We start from the raw sequence: 20,154 nt of genomic DNA, 5'->3' as shown, positions 1-20,154 counted from the left end.
ATGCCACACGTAAAGAAGAATTAACATGATGAACTAAGGCATCAATTTGTGAGGGGCTAGAACTGAAAATATTGCCCTCTGTTATGTTCCTCTGAGATGCTGAGGACAGTAAAGATGGAACAGTTGATTTAAAAGATGCAACTGCGTTGTCAGATAGAGACCGACTATAGTGAAATTTACTTTCATGTCTCGAGAACTCAGTTATAAAAAACTCAAAGGTTATCAGAAAGTGGTCCGAGAGGACTGGATTATGTGGAAACGTTATTTCCTCACACTCAATGCCATAAGTCAGCACAAGGTCTAATGTATGATGGCAGGAGTGGGTGGGGCTAAGTATTCTTTGAGTAAAACCAATTGAGTCTAAGATATTACTAAAGGCTACATTGAGGCAATCATTTTCAATGTCCACATGAATGTTAAAATCCCCCACTACAATGACCTTATCAGTATTTAGCACCAAATTAGGTAAATTTTATATTAGCCTGCTTATATATTTTTATTTGTTTAAAAACAAACCAATCATGTTAATAAAATGCAAAAAGGGGTACAGAGATCACATGTTCAATAGAAAAGTTTAAATCAAACCTTTTGGTTTTATTTTGAAAAATGTAGAATTAAAAAAAACTGCAAGGATTGTCTTTAAATGACTGATTTCCTAAACCTGCTGTTTTATTTCTGGGTTTTTGATGCCCTCTAGCGGGGAATCCAATAACTACATGTGGCAGAAGTGCTTATTTTAGTTTAGTTTTATAATAAATACATTATAAAATATTCTTTAAACATGAACTTTTAGAGAGAGAGTTTTGATTTCCTCTGGAGGAGGAGCTGCAGGTGGCGAGAGCTAATTTTATTGTCTATAATTACGTTATATTATACAACTAGTTGTCATATTAACATTTGACAATAAATGTACCAGTTTTATAAAACTACAGTAGCAGAGTTGAGGCCTTCCATCTTGATTTTCACTGAATAAAGACTCGGGGTCTTGACTGTATTTCCGTGCTGCTGCTGTCCTACACAAGCAGGCCCTGGCAGCTTCTGCAGAGGTAAATATAGACACCAGAAGCTGCTGTAGTCTTGCTTCAATCCCACACACCCCAAGGTGGTCTCATCACCGTGGCTTTTAAAACTCACAGCCAGGGACATGAGGAGGACGTTCTCAGCTTCTGTCACATCAAAGGAAGTCTCCTCCTCATCACTTCCCCCCTCCTCTTCCTCCTCTGCACTGCTCACATCTTCAAAGTCATCCCAAGTGACTCAAGAGCTCCCAAGTGGAATATCAAGGGGAGTAAACTTTCTCCCAAATTAGCTCCCGATCAGACGGAAAGACAGCTTCACTCTGGAATAGAACCAAAAGTTGGGAAAAGAGACTGAGGAGAGCATCAACCATCGATCGGTTAAAGAGGCCGTATCTTGGAAAATCCACTATTTGGAGCATTTTCCATTTGAACCCTTTTTTGGCTGCTTTCATTCTCCTGTTTGAGTTTTATTTTGAAAATCCTGTAAAGCCTCAACAGAAACTAACCTCGTCATCAGGCCCTGCTCCTCTCCCCGACTAGAGGCGGACATGTGGCTTAGTGTTCGGACGCTCATGCAGATGTTTAACCACTGGACCACCACAGCTAATACACACACGGACTCGCCTAAGACGCTGCTGTAGACACGTTTTATTGGAGCTTCGCTGAAACCAGCCGTTTTATCTCCAGATATTAATTCAGGCTGATGGAAATAACTCGTATTTATGATAAATGACATCTCAGTTGTGCCAACGCTAATATTTTATCACACACTGTGCCTAACGTTGCTCTCAAAGGTTTCCATGTCAGGTTTCCACCTGACATGGGAATCAAAAATAAGATTTGGAGAGGAAATGTGGGAATGTTTCAGTTCCCGAAAAATAAGATAAAATTCAGATGTTTAACATCACGTTTCTTTGAATTTTGGCTTTTAGGGTTTTAAGTTGTCAAGATAAAAAGCTTTCCTGCAACAGTAATACAAATGCTGGCACTTAATGATTTTTTTCTTTTAAAATAATATCTTGTAACTTTAATCACACTCTGCAGAAAGCGAGCGAGACAGAAGGACAGAATCAAACCCGAGAAGCAGACAGAGTCACTAATGAGCATCTGTCCCCTCAGCTGGACGGCAAATAGAGCCGTCGAGCAGATAGTCACACGGAGGGAACGCCGAGCAGAACAACTGTGCTGCGACGGGAAGGACCCACGCACCAAAACCCGACTCACCAACACAAGAATTAAAGCTGAGACTAAAGTTCTTCTCAAACACCAGAGACATGTTACTGATGAGGTCGACATTTTTAGTATTTCCTGAGATGTGCCCTTTTAATCCTCATCATGCGGATTCTGGGATCTGTGTTACACAAGCAGGCGTGATGGAAGAAGGAGGAGACATCAGTTCATTTAGCTCCAAAATAGTTTCATCTCTTAATTGAAATTTGTACCTCATCTGTTAAGATCGCTTGTGGAAGGCCTTCTCTAGAAAATAACTCCACTAAACACCAAACAATGCGCTTGACCTGCAGACTTCCAGAGTTACCACAAGGACCAATTTGGTGTGCCACCCCCAAAAATTTCTTTGGCCCCATCTGGCCACCCCTATCAAATTTTCTGGAGGCGCCCCTGCTTCTATGTTCCAGAACAGCCTTCCAGAAAAACCACAAGGTCAACAAGAACAGGTTGGTCCAACCTTTTCTAGAAGCAAAACACAAAATAACACATCATCCACCCTGGACACCCATCCAAACCAACCAAGGAAGACTTGGTATCGCGTCAGACCCGTGCCACAACCCGTGCACGCGCATTGGGTCCACAGCGCGCGCGTGAACGGGACTCGCGAGCGAAAATATACATGGCGAGAGGTCATTTGTGCACTGAGAGGGAGCAAACTGTGTCTGTGAGCGCACAAGGATGTGCACAAGTGACAAACCTGCGTGCGCGCGTTGCCAACGAGCACACGGCAGAGGAAAACGTGCGCGCGCGGCAGTGTCTCTGCGCGCTCGGTTTCTAATTCCGCTCGCTTGGCTGTGAGGAGTTTTGGCACTCTGGAGGCGTGGCCTGTGGCAGATCTTCCCTGTCCTCTGATTGGTTAGTTTACCCCGCACTTTACTCTCTACCTATCTATATAAAAAAATCTGAGATTCAGCAGTTGCTGTCATAGCTCAGCTGGGAGAGCGGGTGACTCTCACTCTGGAGGATCCAGGTTCGAGTCCGGCCAAGGAACATAGAGTTGATGTCATAATTTTCTTTCCTAATTCCTGTGATATTATTTTACAGTTGTGACCGTTCAACTGTCATTAAACGTCCGAATGTTTGCTGGGCAGTGTTTTAAAAAGTACACATAAGCTAGATGGTTTTAACCAGGTAAAAATAGACTTGTGGGTGTAGGTATGTTCAAGTTTAAAAAGTTCTTGCCTCATTAATGTTTTCTTTATTTTTTTCAGCATTTAATTGACAAATTATCCTTTCAAATAATTAATTGATGAGTTACATAATTGTCCATTTAGAATTGTTGAATGGACTGAGTCAAGTTTGGTGCACTTTATATATTTCAAAACATGTTTTTTTTAATTATGCATATAAATAATTTTAATGTTAATTTATTGAAATATTTCTATTTTTTCATTACCTCACCCTTGTTTTGACAAAAACAAGACCTTGCTGGATAATATCACGGAGAAACTATTTGTTCACAGTACATGGCTCAGTGAGGATCTGTATACCAAAGGAGGAGATACTCAGAAATCTGTCTGCAGATTGTTACAACCCAGACTGGAAGTGGTGGGCTGTAATAAGAAAGGAGACCAAACAGAGGAGTGGGGGGTTCAACAACTGATTTATTTAACCAAAGTTTAGTAAATCCTTACTTTGGTTAAATAAATCAGTTGTTGAACCCCCCACTCCTCTGTTTGGTCTCCTTTCTTATTACAGCCCACCACTTCCAGTCTGGGTTGTAACAATCTGCAGACAGATTTCTGAGTATCTCCTCCTTTGGTATACAGATCCTCACTGAGCCATGTACTGTGAACAAATAGTTTCTCCGTGATATTATCCAGCAAGGTCTTGTTTTTGTCAAAACAAGGGTGAGGTAATGAAAAAATAGAAATATTTCAATAAATTAACATTAAAATTATTTATATGCATAATTTAAAAAAACATGTTTTGAAATATATAAAGTGCACCAAACTTGACTCAGTCCATTCAACAATTCTAAATGGACAATTATGTAACTCATCAATTAATTATTTGAAAGGATAATTTGTCAATTAAATGCTGAAAAAAATAAAGAAAACATTAATGAGGCAAGAACTTTTTAAACTTGAACATACCTACACCCACAAGTCTATTTTTACCTGGTTAAAACCATCTAGCTTATGTGCACTTTTTAAAACACTGCCCAGCAAACATTCGGACGTTTAATGACAGTTGAACGGTCACAACTGTAAAATAATATCACAGGAATTAGGAAAGAAAATTATGACATCAACTCTATGTTCCTTGGCCGGACTCGAACCTGGATCCTCCAGAGTGAGAGTCACCCGCTCTCCCAGCTGAGCTATGACAGCAACTGCTGAATCTCAGATTTTTTTATATAGATAGGTAGAGAGTAAAGTGCGGGGTAAACTAACCAGAGGACAGGGAAGATCTGCCACAGGCCACGCCTCCAGAGTGCCAAAACTCCTCACAGCCGAGCGAGCGGAATTAGAAACCGAGCGCGCAGAGAGGCTGCCGCGCGCGCACGTCTTCCTCTGCCGTGTGCTCGTTGGCAATGCGCGCACGCAGGTTTGTCACTTGTGCACATCCTTGTGCGCTCACAGACACAGTTTGCTCCCTCTCAGTGCACAAATGACCTCTCGCCATGTATATTTTCGCTCGCGAGTCCCGTTCACGCGCGCGCTGCCATGTATATTTTCGCTCGCGAGTCCCGTTCACACGCGCGCTGCCATGTATATTTTCGCTCGCGAGTCCCGTTCACACGCGCGCTGTGGACCCAATGCGCGTGCATGGGTTGTGGCACGCTTTAAACGCCATACTTGGTGCTTCCCAACAATCTGCAGCCCATGGCTCTGGGGCCACATTCGGTCTGAAGCTCAGCCCCCCGTGTTTGGGTCTTTATACGTCTGATTTATGAAGAAAGACGCATCAAGAATGTTTTTATTCTTTAATGTAAACAGCAGTTTTCAGAGGCTTTGAAAAAAATCTAAAGAAAAACATAAAAAAAGCTTTAAATAAGAAAAACGGGGGGAAGGGGAGAATATATAAATCATACTAGAAATAAACACCAGGATCTATTTTTAAATAAAAAAAAATACATAAAACTCTCAATTTTTGTGGCCATATGATCCGAAACACAGAAAACTTCCCTTTGATCAAGTACAAACTACCAGGCTTTGTCACCATTTCAAAATCGTACTAAATGATCATTTTACAAATGAGGAAACAAGTAAAACAAATCAAATATTGCTCAGGAATGTTGTGTACAGCAGTCTTTACAACGAGACTCAGCGACGGTGGAGTTTTATGTGCAGGAACGAGCAGCGATGGGTTTGACAACAGCAGGAATCCCAAAGAAAAGGTGGATTTTTACGGATGCTCACTTTAAACAGTCTTCAGCAGCAGACCGAGAGGACAGATGGGACTTGTTTTAAGAATTGGTCCAGAAGTGGAACTCCAGCCTCATTAGCTGCCACAGTTAGTGGAAATGTAACAAATAATAATAATAATAATCTTCTTTGTTCCCGTTTGCTCTTGAGCTACACAAAATATTCCTTCAAAAAAAAAACCCTGAGGAAAAACAAAAGACAACAAAACGAGAGTTAGGTCCCGCCCTCTGGCGGTCAGGAGTGAAAAAGAAAAAACGTTAAAGAGTAAAAGGAGGGAAAAGTGAACATTTTATAAACTTCAGACGCTGCTGGAGGGTGAAGACGACGACGCAGGATGGACATAGACTCCTGTCCTCATGGCGACTTCTGGCCAACGTCCCCCAAGTGCAACAATCAGTACGCACCATGTGATCAGTTAACGAGAAGCGGGAGGAAAACCCAGAGATCCCTTCAAGACGTCAGTCTATCTGACATGATTCCCTTTATTCCATGTTCCAGTTTAGGGAGAGGAGGGATTGTTCCAGTGAATACTGAAGGTGCAGGTTCTAATGTGTGTGTGTGTGTGTGTGTGTGTGTGTGTGTGTGTGTGTGTGTGTGTGTGTGTGTGTGTGTGTGTGTGTGTGTGTGTGTGTGGGGGGGGTCTAGTTACAGTCGTAAACAAAGTCATAGTTGCTAGGCTCTTTGGGAATTGGGGGCGGGGCCTCTGGAATGTGGATGTTTTCTAGATCCAAGAGGCGGAGCTTCATCTCCATGGAGAGCAGGGTGTCCATGTCGGATTTGGTGTAATCGCTGGTCATCTCCTTCCCCAGGAGGGCATTCAGCCCGTCGGTCCACACACAGTACTAGAAAGAGAGAGAGAGACAAGCTTTTAGACAATCTGACTCTTTAAGTCATCGTTTGCTCTGAAGCCGCCGGCTGCTGCTGTCTGACCTCGTGTTTGTCAGGAGCAATAAAGTTTAGGTATTCGTCCGACTCGTAGAGGACAGAGAAGGCCAGCTCTAACACCTCCTGCAGAGAGAGGGAGGACAGGGTAAGACACCGAGGGAGGAAGCAAGTCAGGAGATTTTTAGTCTTTCAGAATAAAAATCCCTGCAGCTCCAGCTGTATTCACGAGACTCACGAGGGAATTATCCGAGAACATAAAATGTCTTCACCCCATCTTAATGAATTAAAAACCAAAACGTAGATTTGGAATTGTTCAGGTTTTTTATGCATTAACTAAAACACAATTCTAATTTTTTAGTTTTTGCAGCTTAAAACCTTTTCTGTTTCCCAGATGGTTATTAGGAGATCCCTTCATTTGTTTTTGTTCATTTTAAATGGAGGTTTTCCCCACAATAACAGCAGTTTAATATGAGACAAATCTAAATGTTAGGTCTGAATCTAAATGTTAGGTGTGAATCTAAATGTCAGGTCTAAATCTAAATGTTAGGTCTAAATCTAAATGTCAGGCCTGAATCTAAATTTTAGGCCTGAATCTAAATGTAAGGCCTGAATCTAAATGTTAAATCTGAATCTAAATGTCAGGTCTGAATCTAAATGTCAGGTCTGAATCTAAATGTTAGGCCTGAATCTAAATGTCAGGTTTGAATCTAAATGTTAGGTCTGAATCTAAATGTCAGGTCTGAATCTAAATGTCAGGTCTGAATCTAAATGTTAGGCCTGAATCTAAATGTCAGGTTTGAATCTAAATGTCAGGTTTGAATCTAAATGTTAGGTCTGAATCTAAATGTCAGGTCTCAATCTAAATGTTAAATCTGAATCTAAATGTTAAATCTGAATCTAAATGTTAGGTCTGAATCTAAATGTCAGGTCTGAATCTAAATGTCAGGTCTGAATCTAAATGTCAGGTCTGAATCTAAATGTCAGGTCTGAATCTAAATGTCAGGTGTGAATCTAAATGTTAGGTGTGAATCTAAATGTTAGGTGTGAATCTAAATGTTAGGTGTGAATCTATATGTTAGGTCTAAATCTAAATGTCAGGTCTGAATCAAAATGTTAAATCTAAATCTAAATGTTAGGTCTAAATCTAAATGTCAGGTCTGAATCAAAATGTTAAATCTAAATCAAAATGTTAGGTCTGAATCTAAATGTCAGGTCTGAATCTAAATGTCAGGTCTGAATCTAAATGTCAGGTCTGAATCTAAATGTTAGGCCTGAATCTAAATGTTAGGCCTGAATCTAAATGTTAGGCCTGAATCTAAATGTTAGGTCTGAATCTAAATGTCAGGTCTGAATCTAAATGTCAGGTCTGAATCTAAATTTTAGGTCTAAATCTAAATGTCAGGTCTGAATCTAAATGTCAGGTCTGAATCTAAATGTCAGGTCTGGATCTAAATGTCAGGTCTGAATCTAAATGTCAGGTCTGAATCTAAATGTTAGGTCTAAATCTAAATGTCAGGTCTGAATCAAAATGTCAGGTCTGAATCAAAATGTTAAATCTAAATCTAAATGTTAGGTCTAAATCTAAATGTTAGGTCTGAATCTAAATTTTAAATCTAAATCTAAATGTTAAATCTAAATCTAAATGTTAGGTCTGAATCTAAATGTCAGGTCTGAATCTAAATGTCAGGTCTGAATCTAAATGTTAGGCCTGAATCTAAATGTTAGGCCTGAATCTAAATGTCAGGTCTGAATCTAAATGTCAGGTCTGAATCTAAATTTTAGGTCTGAATCTAAATTTTAGGTCTGAATCTAAATTTTAGGTCTGAATCTAAATGTCAGGTCTGAATCTAAATGTCAGGTCTGAATCTAAATGTTAAATCTAAATCTAAATGTTAGGTCTAAATCTAAATGTCAGGTCTGAATCAAAATGTTAAATCTAAATCAAAATGTTAAATCTAAATCTAAATGTTAGGTCTGAATCTAAATGTCAGGTCTGAATCTAAATGTCAGGTCTGAATCTAAATGTTAGGCCTGAATCTAAATGTTAGGCCTGAATCTAAATGTTAGGCCTGAATCTAAATGTCAGGTCTGAATCTAAATGTCAGGTCTGAATCTAAATGTCAGGTCTGAATCTAAATTTTAGGTCTAAATCTAAATGTTAGGCCTGAATCTAAATGTCAGGTCTGAATCTAAATGTCAGGTCTGAATCTAAATGTCAGGTCTGGATCTAAATGTCAGGTCTGAATCTAAATGTTAGGTCTGAATCTAAATGTTAGGTCTAAATCTAAATGTCAGGTCTGAATCTAAATTTTAGGTCTGAATCTAAATTTTAGGCCTGAATCTAAATGTCAGGTCTGAATCTAAATGTCAGGTCTGAATCTAAATGTCAGGTCTGGATCTAAATGTCAGGTCTGAATCTAAATGTCAGGTCTAAATCTAAATGTCAGGTCTGAATCAAAATGTCAGGTCTGAATCAAAATGTCAGGTCTGAATCAAAATGTTAGGTCTAAATCTAAATGTTAGGTCTGAATCTAAATGTTAGGTCTGAATCTAAATTTTAAATCTAAATCTAAATGTTAGGTCTGAATCTAAATGTTAGGTCTGAATCTAAATGTCAGGTCTGAATCTAAATGTCAGGTCTGAATCTAAATGTCAGGTCTGAATCTAAATGTTAGGCCTGAATCTAAATGTTAGGCCTGAATCTAAATGTTAGGTCTGAATCTAAATTTTAAATCTAAATCTAAATTTTAAATCTAAATCTAAATGTTAGGTCTGAATCTAAATGTTAGGTCTGAATCTAAATGTCAGGTCTGAATCTAAATGTCAGGTCTGAATCTAAATGTCAGGCCTGAATCTAAATGTCAGGTCTGAATCTAAATGTCAGGTCTGAATCTAAATGTCAGGTCTGAATCTAAATGTCAGGTCTGAATCTAAATGTCAGGTCTGAATCTAAATGTCAGGTCTGAATCTAAATGTCAGGTCTGAATCTAAATGTCAGGTCTGAATCTAAATGTCAGGTCTCAATCTAAATGTCAGGTCTCAATCTAAATGTCAGGTCTGAATCTAAATGTCAGGTCTGAATCTAAATGTCAGGTCTGAATCTAAATGTCAGGTCTGAATCTAAATGTCAGGTCTGAATCTAAATGTCAGGTCTGAATCTAAATGTTAAATCTAAATCTAAATGTTAGGTCTAAATCTAAATGTTAGGTCTGAATCTAAATGTTAAATCTAAATCTAAATGTTAGGTCTGAATCTAAATGTCAGGTCTGAATCTAAATGTTAGGTCTAAATCTAAATGTCAGGTCTAAATCTAAATGTCAGGTCTGAATCTAAATGTCAGGTCTGAATCTAAATGTCAGGTCTGAATCTAAATGTTAGGCCTGAATCTAAATGTTAGGCCTGAATCTAAATGTTAGGCCTGAATCTAAATGTCAGGCCTGAATCTAAATGTCAGGCCTGAATCTAAATGTCAGGCCTAAATCTAAATGTTAGGCCTGAATCTAAATGTTAGGCCTGAATCTAAATGTCAGGTCTGAATCTAAATGTCAGGTCTGAATCTAAATGTCAGGTCTGAATCTAAATGTTTGGTCTAAATCTAAATGTCAGGTGTGAATCTAAATGTCAGGTCTCAATCTAAATGTCAGGTCTCAATCTAAATGTTTGGTATAAATCTAAATGTTACTCTGAGGTCATATTCTCTCCCCCAGATGTATTAGGAATCCCAGAGCTCCCAGTTTGGCTGCTCTCTTAGTCCAGAGCTCATCAACGGTGTAATAAAGATGGCAAGAGGCAGGCTTCTTTGTCTACAAATCCATTTATCCGTGATCCAATTCTGCAGGAGGATGAAGATCTACAGAATAATGTGCATCCAGACTCAGACGACATCCTGGTCAAAGCACCAAAAGGGAGCGTGTTTAACAAGACGGTTCTCCTGTGATGTCATCAACGTGGAACCGTTCAGTAATTCATCTGAACAAAAATCCCACCGATGAGCATCTCTGCAGAACACCAACATGCTAGTTATGGTGTCGTTCCCCAGAGCAAAATTTATGTAACCGACATCAATGTTATGCAACACACACACACACACACACACACACACACACACACACACACACACACACACACACACACACACACACACACACACACACACACACACACACACACACACACACACACACACACACACACACACACACACACACACACACACACACACACACACCTTGTTTTGCTTCAGGGCTCCCTTCTCCTTCATGTGAGGGCAGTCTTTGCCAGTGATAACAGCTTTGATATCAGCCACAGGCACTGCGGAGAGGACAGACATGACTTACCAACAGCAACCATCAGGAAACTGTCTCTGGTTGATCCAACTCATTAAATCAGAAGTAAAACTCAAGTTCGCCCATCAGCTTCATCTGGAAATCCACAAACCCTCTCGATAATCCTAAATCTGCTCACGTTTGTCTTGTAAAGAGTCGTGGGGGACCTCGCCCTGGGGACTCTCCTCCAGGTCCCCGTAGTGCAGGACTTTATGATTTGGGGACAGACGGCAATACCAAAACTTATCTGCAAAAAAATAAAGAAATTGAAAGAAGCAGAGAGATAAATTTAGAGGAGTTATGAAATAAACAGTGACTGGCACAAAGGCAGCATGTGGGGACGGATCTGCGTGAGTCATCGGCAGGAGAGAAAATGAGCAACCGGGAGGAAAATCTACAGATGGCCCAGGACGCTCTCCACAAGGGAGGGATCAGGACGTGTGACAACACAGACGGTCGCTTTTCCTCATCTCAGCCATCGCTCAACAGCTATCTACTGTAAAAATCACTCAGACCAGAGCAATAGAGCCAAGAGTCTGAAAAATAAAAGACCTCATCAGGTCCAAAAACTCTTTAGTGCTACGTGTTTTCATTCAGATATTAAGGGTTGAAAATGGGAAAATGAGTCAGAGATGTGTGACAGCTCTAGGAGACGCTGGTGTCCAATCTGCAGACAAACTGAGTGAATTACAAAGAAACGAAGACACTTTGTGACTAAACGGTTAAAAAAATCCTTTTTGTCTGCATGCATGCCCCACATGACACAACTACGAATAAAACGTGCCTCATGGTGTCTAAACGAGTGAAAACTGCACATTTCTCACAGCCGTGGCCCAGTGGGATGCCTGCTTTAGTTTCTGCTACAAAACACACATCAGTCATCTTCTGGATGATTGTTTTTCCAACTTATTCTATAAAGATGGGCGCTTCCTTAATTAAGAAGTCAATTTTGAGGAAGAGGAGCAGATGAGGAAGAGAGGAGGGTTAACCTAAGCAAGCCTAAATCAAACCATCAGAATTCCACCTAAAACGCCAAAAAACACAGTTTTCCTCCAACGTTTCCCATTTTTCCGGTCTATAATTTCACTCTGACTACAAGACAATGATGGCAGCCAACACTGATTGGACTCAGACTTAAAATCACCAAATTAGACTAGGAAAGAGGGAAAAAAGGCACAGAAATTCCCAGTTTGATGGGTTTTGGTTAGGGATTCGCAGCAAAGCTGCAGGGAATCACATGACAGTTATCCCAGTTTTCCGTTTCAGAAAAACAAAAATAAAGGATCTAGAATTTGACATCTTTTAAACCAACATTTTAATATTTTACTTCAATTTTGGGTCAGACGTGAGATATTAATCTAATTACAACCTAATTAGAGGCTAAATGAACTAATAATTAATATCCGGCTCCATCTCCGAGTTGGAGACGAGCAGAGAGGGAATACTTTGTGTGCAGCGTTTCTCACAACTCGGCTCTGCTGCTTGGAAAACAAAATAAAATTGGAAAACTGGTTCAAGTTTTCATGGGAGCAGACTCTCAACAGTCCGGAGCTTCAAACATTCCCACCGAGGGAACGTGTCGTGAGTGGAGACAGAAAAGGAATGAAGAAACTGAAGTGAAGAAATTTTAATGTGTGTGTGTGTGTGTGTTGCTCACCTTGTCTCCTGCGGTTGCTGATTTTCCTAAAGCAGGTCCCTTCACACAGCCTGTTGAGCCGCTGCTGTTTGATCAGCTCCATGATCTCCGGCTGGATCTTTTCCCTCAGCTCCCTGCAGAACGAGAGGCTCACGTTCACGTTACCCACATCTGCGTGTGTGTGTGTGTGTGTGTGTGTGTGTGTGTGTGTGAGTGTGTGTGAGAACAAGCCAACATGACTTATCTACTAGAGCTGGAATTTAAAAGTCCATTTTAACAGGAATGCTGTCTCTCTGCTTAAACCCACCTCTTCAAACGGGCCGTCTCTTAGGATCAACCCAGCACCCCCGGTCTGTTTACTACGCTTCATTTTGTCTCTTTATGTGTTATTGCACGTTTTGTGAAGCGTCTTCGAGTGACCTAAAAAGCGTTATATAAGTTTGGTGTATTTGCATCATCATTTCTCTTTTCAAACTAAAAGTTTCTTAAGATATTTGAGTCAAGTTTCCATCCTCCTCTTTTAAAAAACAACCTAAATCATAAAAAGCACACGTGATAAATAAAAATTAAACATGAAAGAAAAACGAGTGAATTTAAATAAAGCTGTATTTGTATTAATGTGTGCGTTCTTTGAAAGAGACACACTTCAGATAGTTTTTACAAAGAGATATTTTAACGTGCTTCAGATTTTAGCTTGTAAACAACTTTATGTAAAAATTTATTTGACTTTAAGTCTTGAAAAGAAAAACATTGACCCAGGTCAACGCAGTGACAGCTTGCTCTTGTTGCATTGTTGTTTGTCTTCTATTTTGTTTAATTTCCTCCTTCTGCAGGTCTAGAAGCACTCTTGTTCATCAGTGACTGTTTATTTTTTTCCCTTCAAATCTATGAAGTGAAAAATGTATTTTTGTGCTTCACTGACCTCACCAGTCAAAGCTAGGGTGGTTCTATGGGGGGTTCAGTGCCCCCCTTGATCCCCCCAAGAACCGTCCCTGGTAAAAGCTAAATATTCTCTTAAAATTTACTTCCTGACAGCCTGATATGACCATGAACATTCAGACAATAAAATCAAAAGTTGTACTAAAATCAGCTTTTTTATCACACATACGGCAGGAAGAGGAAAATCTGGTGCAGTCTACTTTTTGAATTCCAAGACTCACAGAATGGGGCGGGACTGGAAGTCTTCCTGGTTCATCCTCTCGGACTGGCGAATCTTCAGGATCTCTGCGTAGCCCAGGTTCTGCAGGCGACTCTTGAACTGGTCCAGAGAATTAGGCTTGAGAGTGAGCGCTCGCATGATCTGCTCCCTCACCACCTGCATTACCTGTGCGACGGAGCCGAGACACACCAGGTGAGACTCCAGATTTAGTAGTGAAACAGAACAAAGACTTGACATAAAAAACAAAACATTTGATTTTCTTTAGCTTCCTGAACCCAAGAGGACCAAGTCGTTTTTTTTAAAGACCAAGTTCACTTAGACATCTGCAGTGGGGTCTAGTATAACGAATGTCTTTGTGGGGAAAAAAAGCTCTGGTGCTCCTGTTTCAGGAACTCATGCTTATTTGGAGCAGAAGACAGCAGGATTTTTCCTGTTATTTAGATATCTCTCCTCTGATTGGCTAACAGCAACACGACTCTGCCACTGACTCACTTCTGCAAAGTTGATGTTCTATCTCCAGTGATAACACAAGCCTAGAGGAGTTCTGCTGTGCGCTAGAGCTGCTAATGCTAACGGTTAGCTTCTACTAGCTGAAACGTTGTCACGACCCCGACAGGAGAGGTTAAAATGTGGAGGAGGAGGTAACATAAGAAACATGACAGTGGAATTAAAATTGTGTTTATGTGCCAAACGAAAACAAGACAAACCCACAAAAGACTCTGAAACCAGCGTTCACCTAAAACAGAGACCACAAAGATCATTAGGATCATAACTCAAGGAGCCGCCAGCAGCACGTTACTGCAGCAGCACGTCATAGCTGCTGACAGGAACCGCTGTGGTCAACAGAACCTTTTCCACCGGAGCCGTCAGCAGCGCGAGTCGGCCGCGTCTCAGGAGCAGCATGTCGCGGCCTTTACGCGCCGGTTCTATTTTCTACGTGGGTCAAGTTCGACATTTTTGGGGAAGGAAAGACAGGAAATCGGACGCGGAAATGGAGCGAAGCTTCCCGAGATTTTCAGAATAAAGAAATGTACGGCCTTCCGGTTGCTTTACTTAAAAAAAAAGTTACCAACTGTGCGGCCCCGTGAGAAGTTATCACCTAGCTCCTTTGGTTTTCAGGTCCGTATTGGCGATTATACAACGGACAGAACATAAAACACAAACCTTTTGGAGCCATGTTGTAGTTTTCTCCTGCTCGTTGTTGTGTTTACTGACGAAGTCACTCGTGTGACTTCGTGCTCGGTCGGTGACGGCTGCTCCCCTGCTGCTACGCGTCTCTGGTGGGAAGGGCCAAGCAGCAGCAAGGCGTGCTGCTGATGGCTCCGGTAGAAAGGAGCGGTCAGAGGGAACTTCCCTCTCCGAGACCGTCATATTAAAAAATCCTTCAGGATCATTTCTGTGTTTTTACCTTTTTCAGTTAAAACTCGTCAAAGAGCAAAGACGGCTCCAAACAAACTCAGAGGACAGACACACCTCTGCAGTGTTTTATTCTAGGTGGTTCAGTAGAGGGACTCGGCTCAGCTGTGCTCCTCAGCAGCCTGGAGGAGTGGGAAGAGGAGGAGGAGGAGGAGGAGGAGGAGCGGCGTCTGGGCCGATCACTGGGGCTCCTGGAGCTGAAGAGGCCAGGCTGGCGGCCATTACAGACGTGCGCCGCTCTTACTTTTACGCTAAACCAACAACCGCCTTCCCCGCCATGACCCAGGTAAGTTCATGACTGTTCATTTTCTGTGACGTAGATCTGCGTGGCTTTTCTAATCGGAACGTTTCCGTCTGTTTTCTATTGAATGGTAAAGGGCCTGTATTTGATATAGCGCCTTCTAGAGTCCTGGAACCCCCCAAGACGCTTTACAACACAATCATTCACCCATTCACACACCCATTCACACACACATTCACACACACATTCACACACTGATGGGGTGTCTTACATTATAACAATAATAATAATAAGTATTATTATTATTGTTATTAATATTAAATAGTGTTAATAATAATAATAGTTATTATTTTTATTGTTGTTGTTATTAATAATTTGTATTAATAATAATAGTAGTTATTATTTATAAAAAAATATATATAGTTTCTTTTGGAAGAACAAGAGGATGCCGAGAATGTTGCTGCTAAAATGCGATTCTAAAATATTAATTTCTTATTAAACTGCTTTGTATGAGTAATAAAAACATCATCCTTTAACGTTTTAATTATACATCTACCGCCACTTTTGCTTGCAAATGGCCTCGTTATCTGAATATTTACCAAAGTGTTGCAGTAATAAGTAGATGTGATGTTAAACGGATCAATACAGGCCATAAGAGATGTGGGGTTGGTGGTGTCTGCAGCGCTGCATGCAGAGGAGCTGCTTTTCACAGAATAACAGCTGCTCATGAGGCACAGCACCGCCCATACGGACGTTCGAGAGGAACCGCAGCAGTCACAGACAACAGCCAATCACAAACCTCCATCTGATTATTATAATTTAGAAATAGTTAAAATCTGCATGAATCAGTTCAAAGCTGCGCAGTGGTACAGTGGTTAGAGCGGTTGCCTTGCAGCTAGAAGGTCCTGGGTTCGCTTCCCGGCCTGGGATCTTTCTGCATGGAGTGTGCATGTTCTCCCTGTGCATGCGTGGGTTCTCTTTGGGTACTCCGGCTTCCTCCCACAGTCCAAAACATGACTGTTGGGTTGATTGGTCTGTCTAAATTGTCCTTAGGTGTGTGTGTGTGTGTGTGTGTGTGTGTGTGTGTGTGTGTGTGTGTGTGTGTGTGTGTGTGTGTGTGTGTGTGTGTGTGTGTGTGTGTGTGTGTGTGATCGTTTGTCCTGTGTGTCTCTGTGTTGCCCAAGCCCCCATAATGCGGCTCAAAAATTGAGGCCAACCCGGAAGTACCAAAAATTGCAGTTCCACCCTCATCCACTGGGGGCTGGTGTCAGAAGCGAGCAAATCCTCATTGACTCCCATGTTAAAAATACCAATTTCACAGCAGAAATAAACATGTTTACAGCCTCGTACCAAAACATGTTTTTGGTGTAAATGATCTAGTTTACACTCATGACAACTCTGAGGGGGGTGAATTTTTTTCTCACTCTTCTGTTTAAGTGTATTAAAAGCCTAAAATTCTGTATAATTAATGAGCATCAGACCCACGTGACCACAGAGCTAGCTCCGTGGAAAGGCCTCAGTAGAGCCTCGGTCTGGCTTGGAAACTATTCCGGGATTTTGAGTCTCTGTGTGTGTGTATTCTTTTTGGATATTTTTAGTGCAATTGTTGGACAACATGACTTGCTGTGGCATTAATTGCACTAATAGAGCGTCCAAGGAGTCTCCACTTCATTTTTTTCGGTAAGTAAAATTATATTTATGTATTTTAGGTCACTGCCGAGCTGAGCTTAGATTTTAACATGTACTGTTTAACCATGAAATTTAAATGTAATAGGGTAAAACCCAGTGCATTTAACATAATGCTGCACTTTAGAAAATGGGCTGAAATATAACATGTTGGTGGAGCTGGGTTCCCACTATCGGCTTGTGGAGCTCTCGGGAGACAGATGTTTTCCACCCGGTTCTCCTCTCGGCGCATCTCTGTCTGATCGCGGCTCCTGTCTGCTGCACGGGCTGCCGGCTTGTGGAGCTCTGGGATGGAAACCTTTCCACCCGGTTGTCCCCAGCAGCAGCTCTGCGCATCTCAGATCGCAACGGCGCTTGTCTGCTGTGCGGCTGCCGGCTTGTGGAGCTCTCGGGAGACCTCTGTGTTCCACCCGGTTTTACCCAGCGGTCAGCCCGGCGTATCTCTGACTCAGAAGCTCTGGTGTTGTGCACAGTTAACTCCGGTTGTAGCTAGGTTGCTACCTCCGTTAGCTTAGCTCTCACCTCCGTGTTAGCTTTGGGTTAGCTTGTAGCTAGTTCGACGGGTGTCGTCAGTTGATCCCAGCCTTACAGCCCCACCCTCAGCTCCACCTCTCTTCCCTTTTGTGGAATTGTCTGGGCTTGACGGAACCTGTGACATGGTCAAAATGGCGGTGGTGGCCACCTCCCATTTAGCCTCAAAAACGTGTTATTGGAGCCTATGGAAACCCATTGTCCAATATTTATATGTCGATGGTGTTGCCCTGCGATGGACTGGCTCTCTGTCCAGGGTGTACCCCGCCTGATTGCCCGTTGACCGTTGGAGATAGGCACCAGCCCCCCTGCTTTGGACTATTTCAATCTAGGTTTTTCTTTGGCTCAAGAGCAGACTTAATTGTATATTGCATCTTCTTTGACGGAGTATGGCAGACCGCCTTGCTGACTGATATCCGTAGCGGTGAGTACGCCACATTGTTCGCCAGACTCTATATTCATTTATGCAGGATGGCTGGCCAGGCTAGGTCAAATGAGCATTTGGATAAGAATAGAAAACAAAACAGGCCCATTCCTACCACTGGAGCTTCCAGGTCATTTACTGGACCTTCCCAGCATGCATGTTTCCATGTCACTGGACCATTTACCACAGGGTATCTACTGGTTTAAGGGAGCCAATTTTAAGACCTTTCAAGACCTTTTTTAAGGCCACTTTCACCAAATTTAACTAATTATTTAAAATTAAATTTAAGCTATAATTTCCAGCTATTGCCTGGCAACGGTGCTAACCACGTCGCTAACGTGGGATTAGCCACCCAGTTACCATTAAACTTGCACTTCCCCATGGCGCAAGCTCCCACTAGCTTAACCAGCTAATGTGCTCATCTAAAAATAGCCCCCTTTCACAACCAACTGAATGTGTACGGTTCCGCTTACGCCAACATCGTACACAAAAAATGCTGAACACTAACTAGAAATTCACGAGAATTTTATAGAAATAAAAGAATCTTGTTTATTGGGTCTTTGGTAATTTAAGACCTTTGGAAACTGTATTTAAGGATTATTTGTCATTTTTAAGGATTTTTAAGGCCTTAAATATGGAAAAGCTAATTTAAGTCTTTTTAAGGACCCTGTACCAGGTCAGTTCACAGACCAAGCGAGTAACCTAACTGGGGTATGTATTTGGATAATGCCCGGTTGTCGTTGGGTGGACTTGTGGTGAACTCATGCTGATTGGTTCTTACTCAGGAGATGATATCAGTAACAACCAGCAAGTTGCTGGTGAATCAGAATGAAAGGGACATAAAAAAGCAGCATTCATGCCGCTTTAAAATGACGTTTCGAAGCTCCGAAAGACTAAAGACGTAGCAGAAATCCCTCTAATAAAATGCTTCTGTAAGAGCTGCGCTTCGAAACTGGCTTGAAAATGTACTTCAATGATTTTCTATAAAAGCAGCAGATCTAGACACACTTTCAAGAGAATTTTGACCTTTTCAAATTAAAACTGAGCAGCCTCATGCATCTTTGAAGAGGTTCTTGAACTAATGTCCTCTTGTAATGCATTATCACAAAAATTCCCCCATAAAATGCTGAAAGCTCCTCCGCGTTCAATGCTTTTTGCAGAGGGAATGAGTACAAGATACACGATTGATGCACACCAGGACCTTACTAGCTTGTTTCATTCTTTATATAAAATACATATTAAATTATGGACAGGACTAAAAAGGTCTCATGTTTGTCTCTTGTTTAATTAAAATTTAAGAGTAACACTAGAAAAATAATTTTTATGAGACCTCAACTCCTCGTGGATTGTTGTCCCTACTGTTCATTAAACCACTTCCGGCGTTAAAGCGTCCAGATGGAGGCTCAGGATTAGTACCTTCATCAAAAACCAGTCCTGTACATGTCTACTGCCCTCTAGTGGAGGATCAACAGTTGGCAAGGTCCAATTTTATTTCTTTATTTATTGTATAATTAATTATTATTAATAATAAAAATAAACCTGATTATTATCTAGTCATAATAAAATTGGGAAAATAAACAAATTGCATTAGCATTTCACATTTCAGGCTTTAAAGGCTTACCACAGATGCACGTATTGTATTTTTGGTAACATTTTGCAATAAAGGTCCCTTTTATTAGCACATTATTAAGCATTAATAAACAAAGAATCCCTTTATTAATGTTTCCAGTATTGTTAACTATTAAGTGTCCTTAAGGTCAGGACAAAAGGCCAGGGGGGTGTCTGTTTAGTAATGTATTACATGATATTGTTAAGCAGTTGTTAATACTTTATTAACGCTTAATAATGCACTAAGTAACATTAATAAAAGGACCCTTACTGTAAAGTGATACTGTTTTTTCCTGTTAGACACCTCGACGTGGAGACCAACTAGCCTGGACATGAAGAAGAAGTTGAAGCTAAACACATTTGAAACGCCACCTAGTGGCTGGTTTCAGTATAATGTTTAAGCCCCGCCCCTTTATGTAATTAAAAAGAGTTTACGGACTACAATAAAAAATCAACCTTTATTTCTCCCCATTTGGTGACTTACTGGTAGATTTTATTTTGAAATATTGCCGTTTTAATAAGTGATGCAGCTGAGACTCACATGACTGATAAAACTGACGCGCGTGTAAACGGTATACTCTGACCACAACACGCAGCGACGCTTCGTCCATCTTTATTCCGTG

General features: G+C 41.1%; 1 protein-coding gene across 5 annotated transcripts in view; it reads right to left on the bottom strand.

Annotated features, from left to right (window-relative positions):
• Positions 1-5,164: 5,164 nt before the first annotated feature.
• elmo1 (engulfment and cell motility 1 (ced-12 homolog, C. elegans)) overlaps positions 5,165-20,154 on the bottom strand; it is a 122,144-nt gene continuing 107,154 nt past the window's right edge. For all 5 annotated transcript variants that reach the window (XM_054745319.2, XM_015973989.3, XM_054745321.2 and 2 more), the window contains 6 exons: positions 13,627-13,790; positions 12,488-12,600; positions 10,970-11,077; positions 10,734-10,816; positions 6,551-6,628; positions 5,165-6,462 (listed from right to left, as the gene is read on the bottom strand). In XM_054745319.2, coding sequence (XP_054601294.1) covers positions 6,262-6,462; positions 6,551-6,628; positions 10,734-10,816; positions 10,970-11,077; positions 12,488-12,600; positions 13,627-13,790 — 747 coding nt within the window. In that variant the 3' untranslated portion in view covers positions 5,165-6,261. The remainder of the gene's footprint in view (positions 6,463-6,550; positions 6,629-10,733; positions 10,817-10,969; positions 11,078-12,487; positions 12,601-13,626; positions 13,791-20,154) is intronic.

This window comes from Nothobranchius furzeri, chromosome 19 (assembly GCF_043380555.1).
Source record: "Nothobranchius furzeri strain GRZ-AD chromosome 19, NfurGRZ-RIMD1, whole genome shotgun sequence".
Lineage (NCBI taxonomy): Eukaryota > Metazoa > Chordata > Actinopteri > Cyprinodontiformes > Nothobranchiidae > Nothobranchius > Nothobranchius furzeri.
Note: the sequence above shows the minus strand (reverse complement) of the source record. Positions and strands in the feature narration are given on the sequence as shown.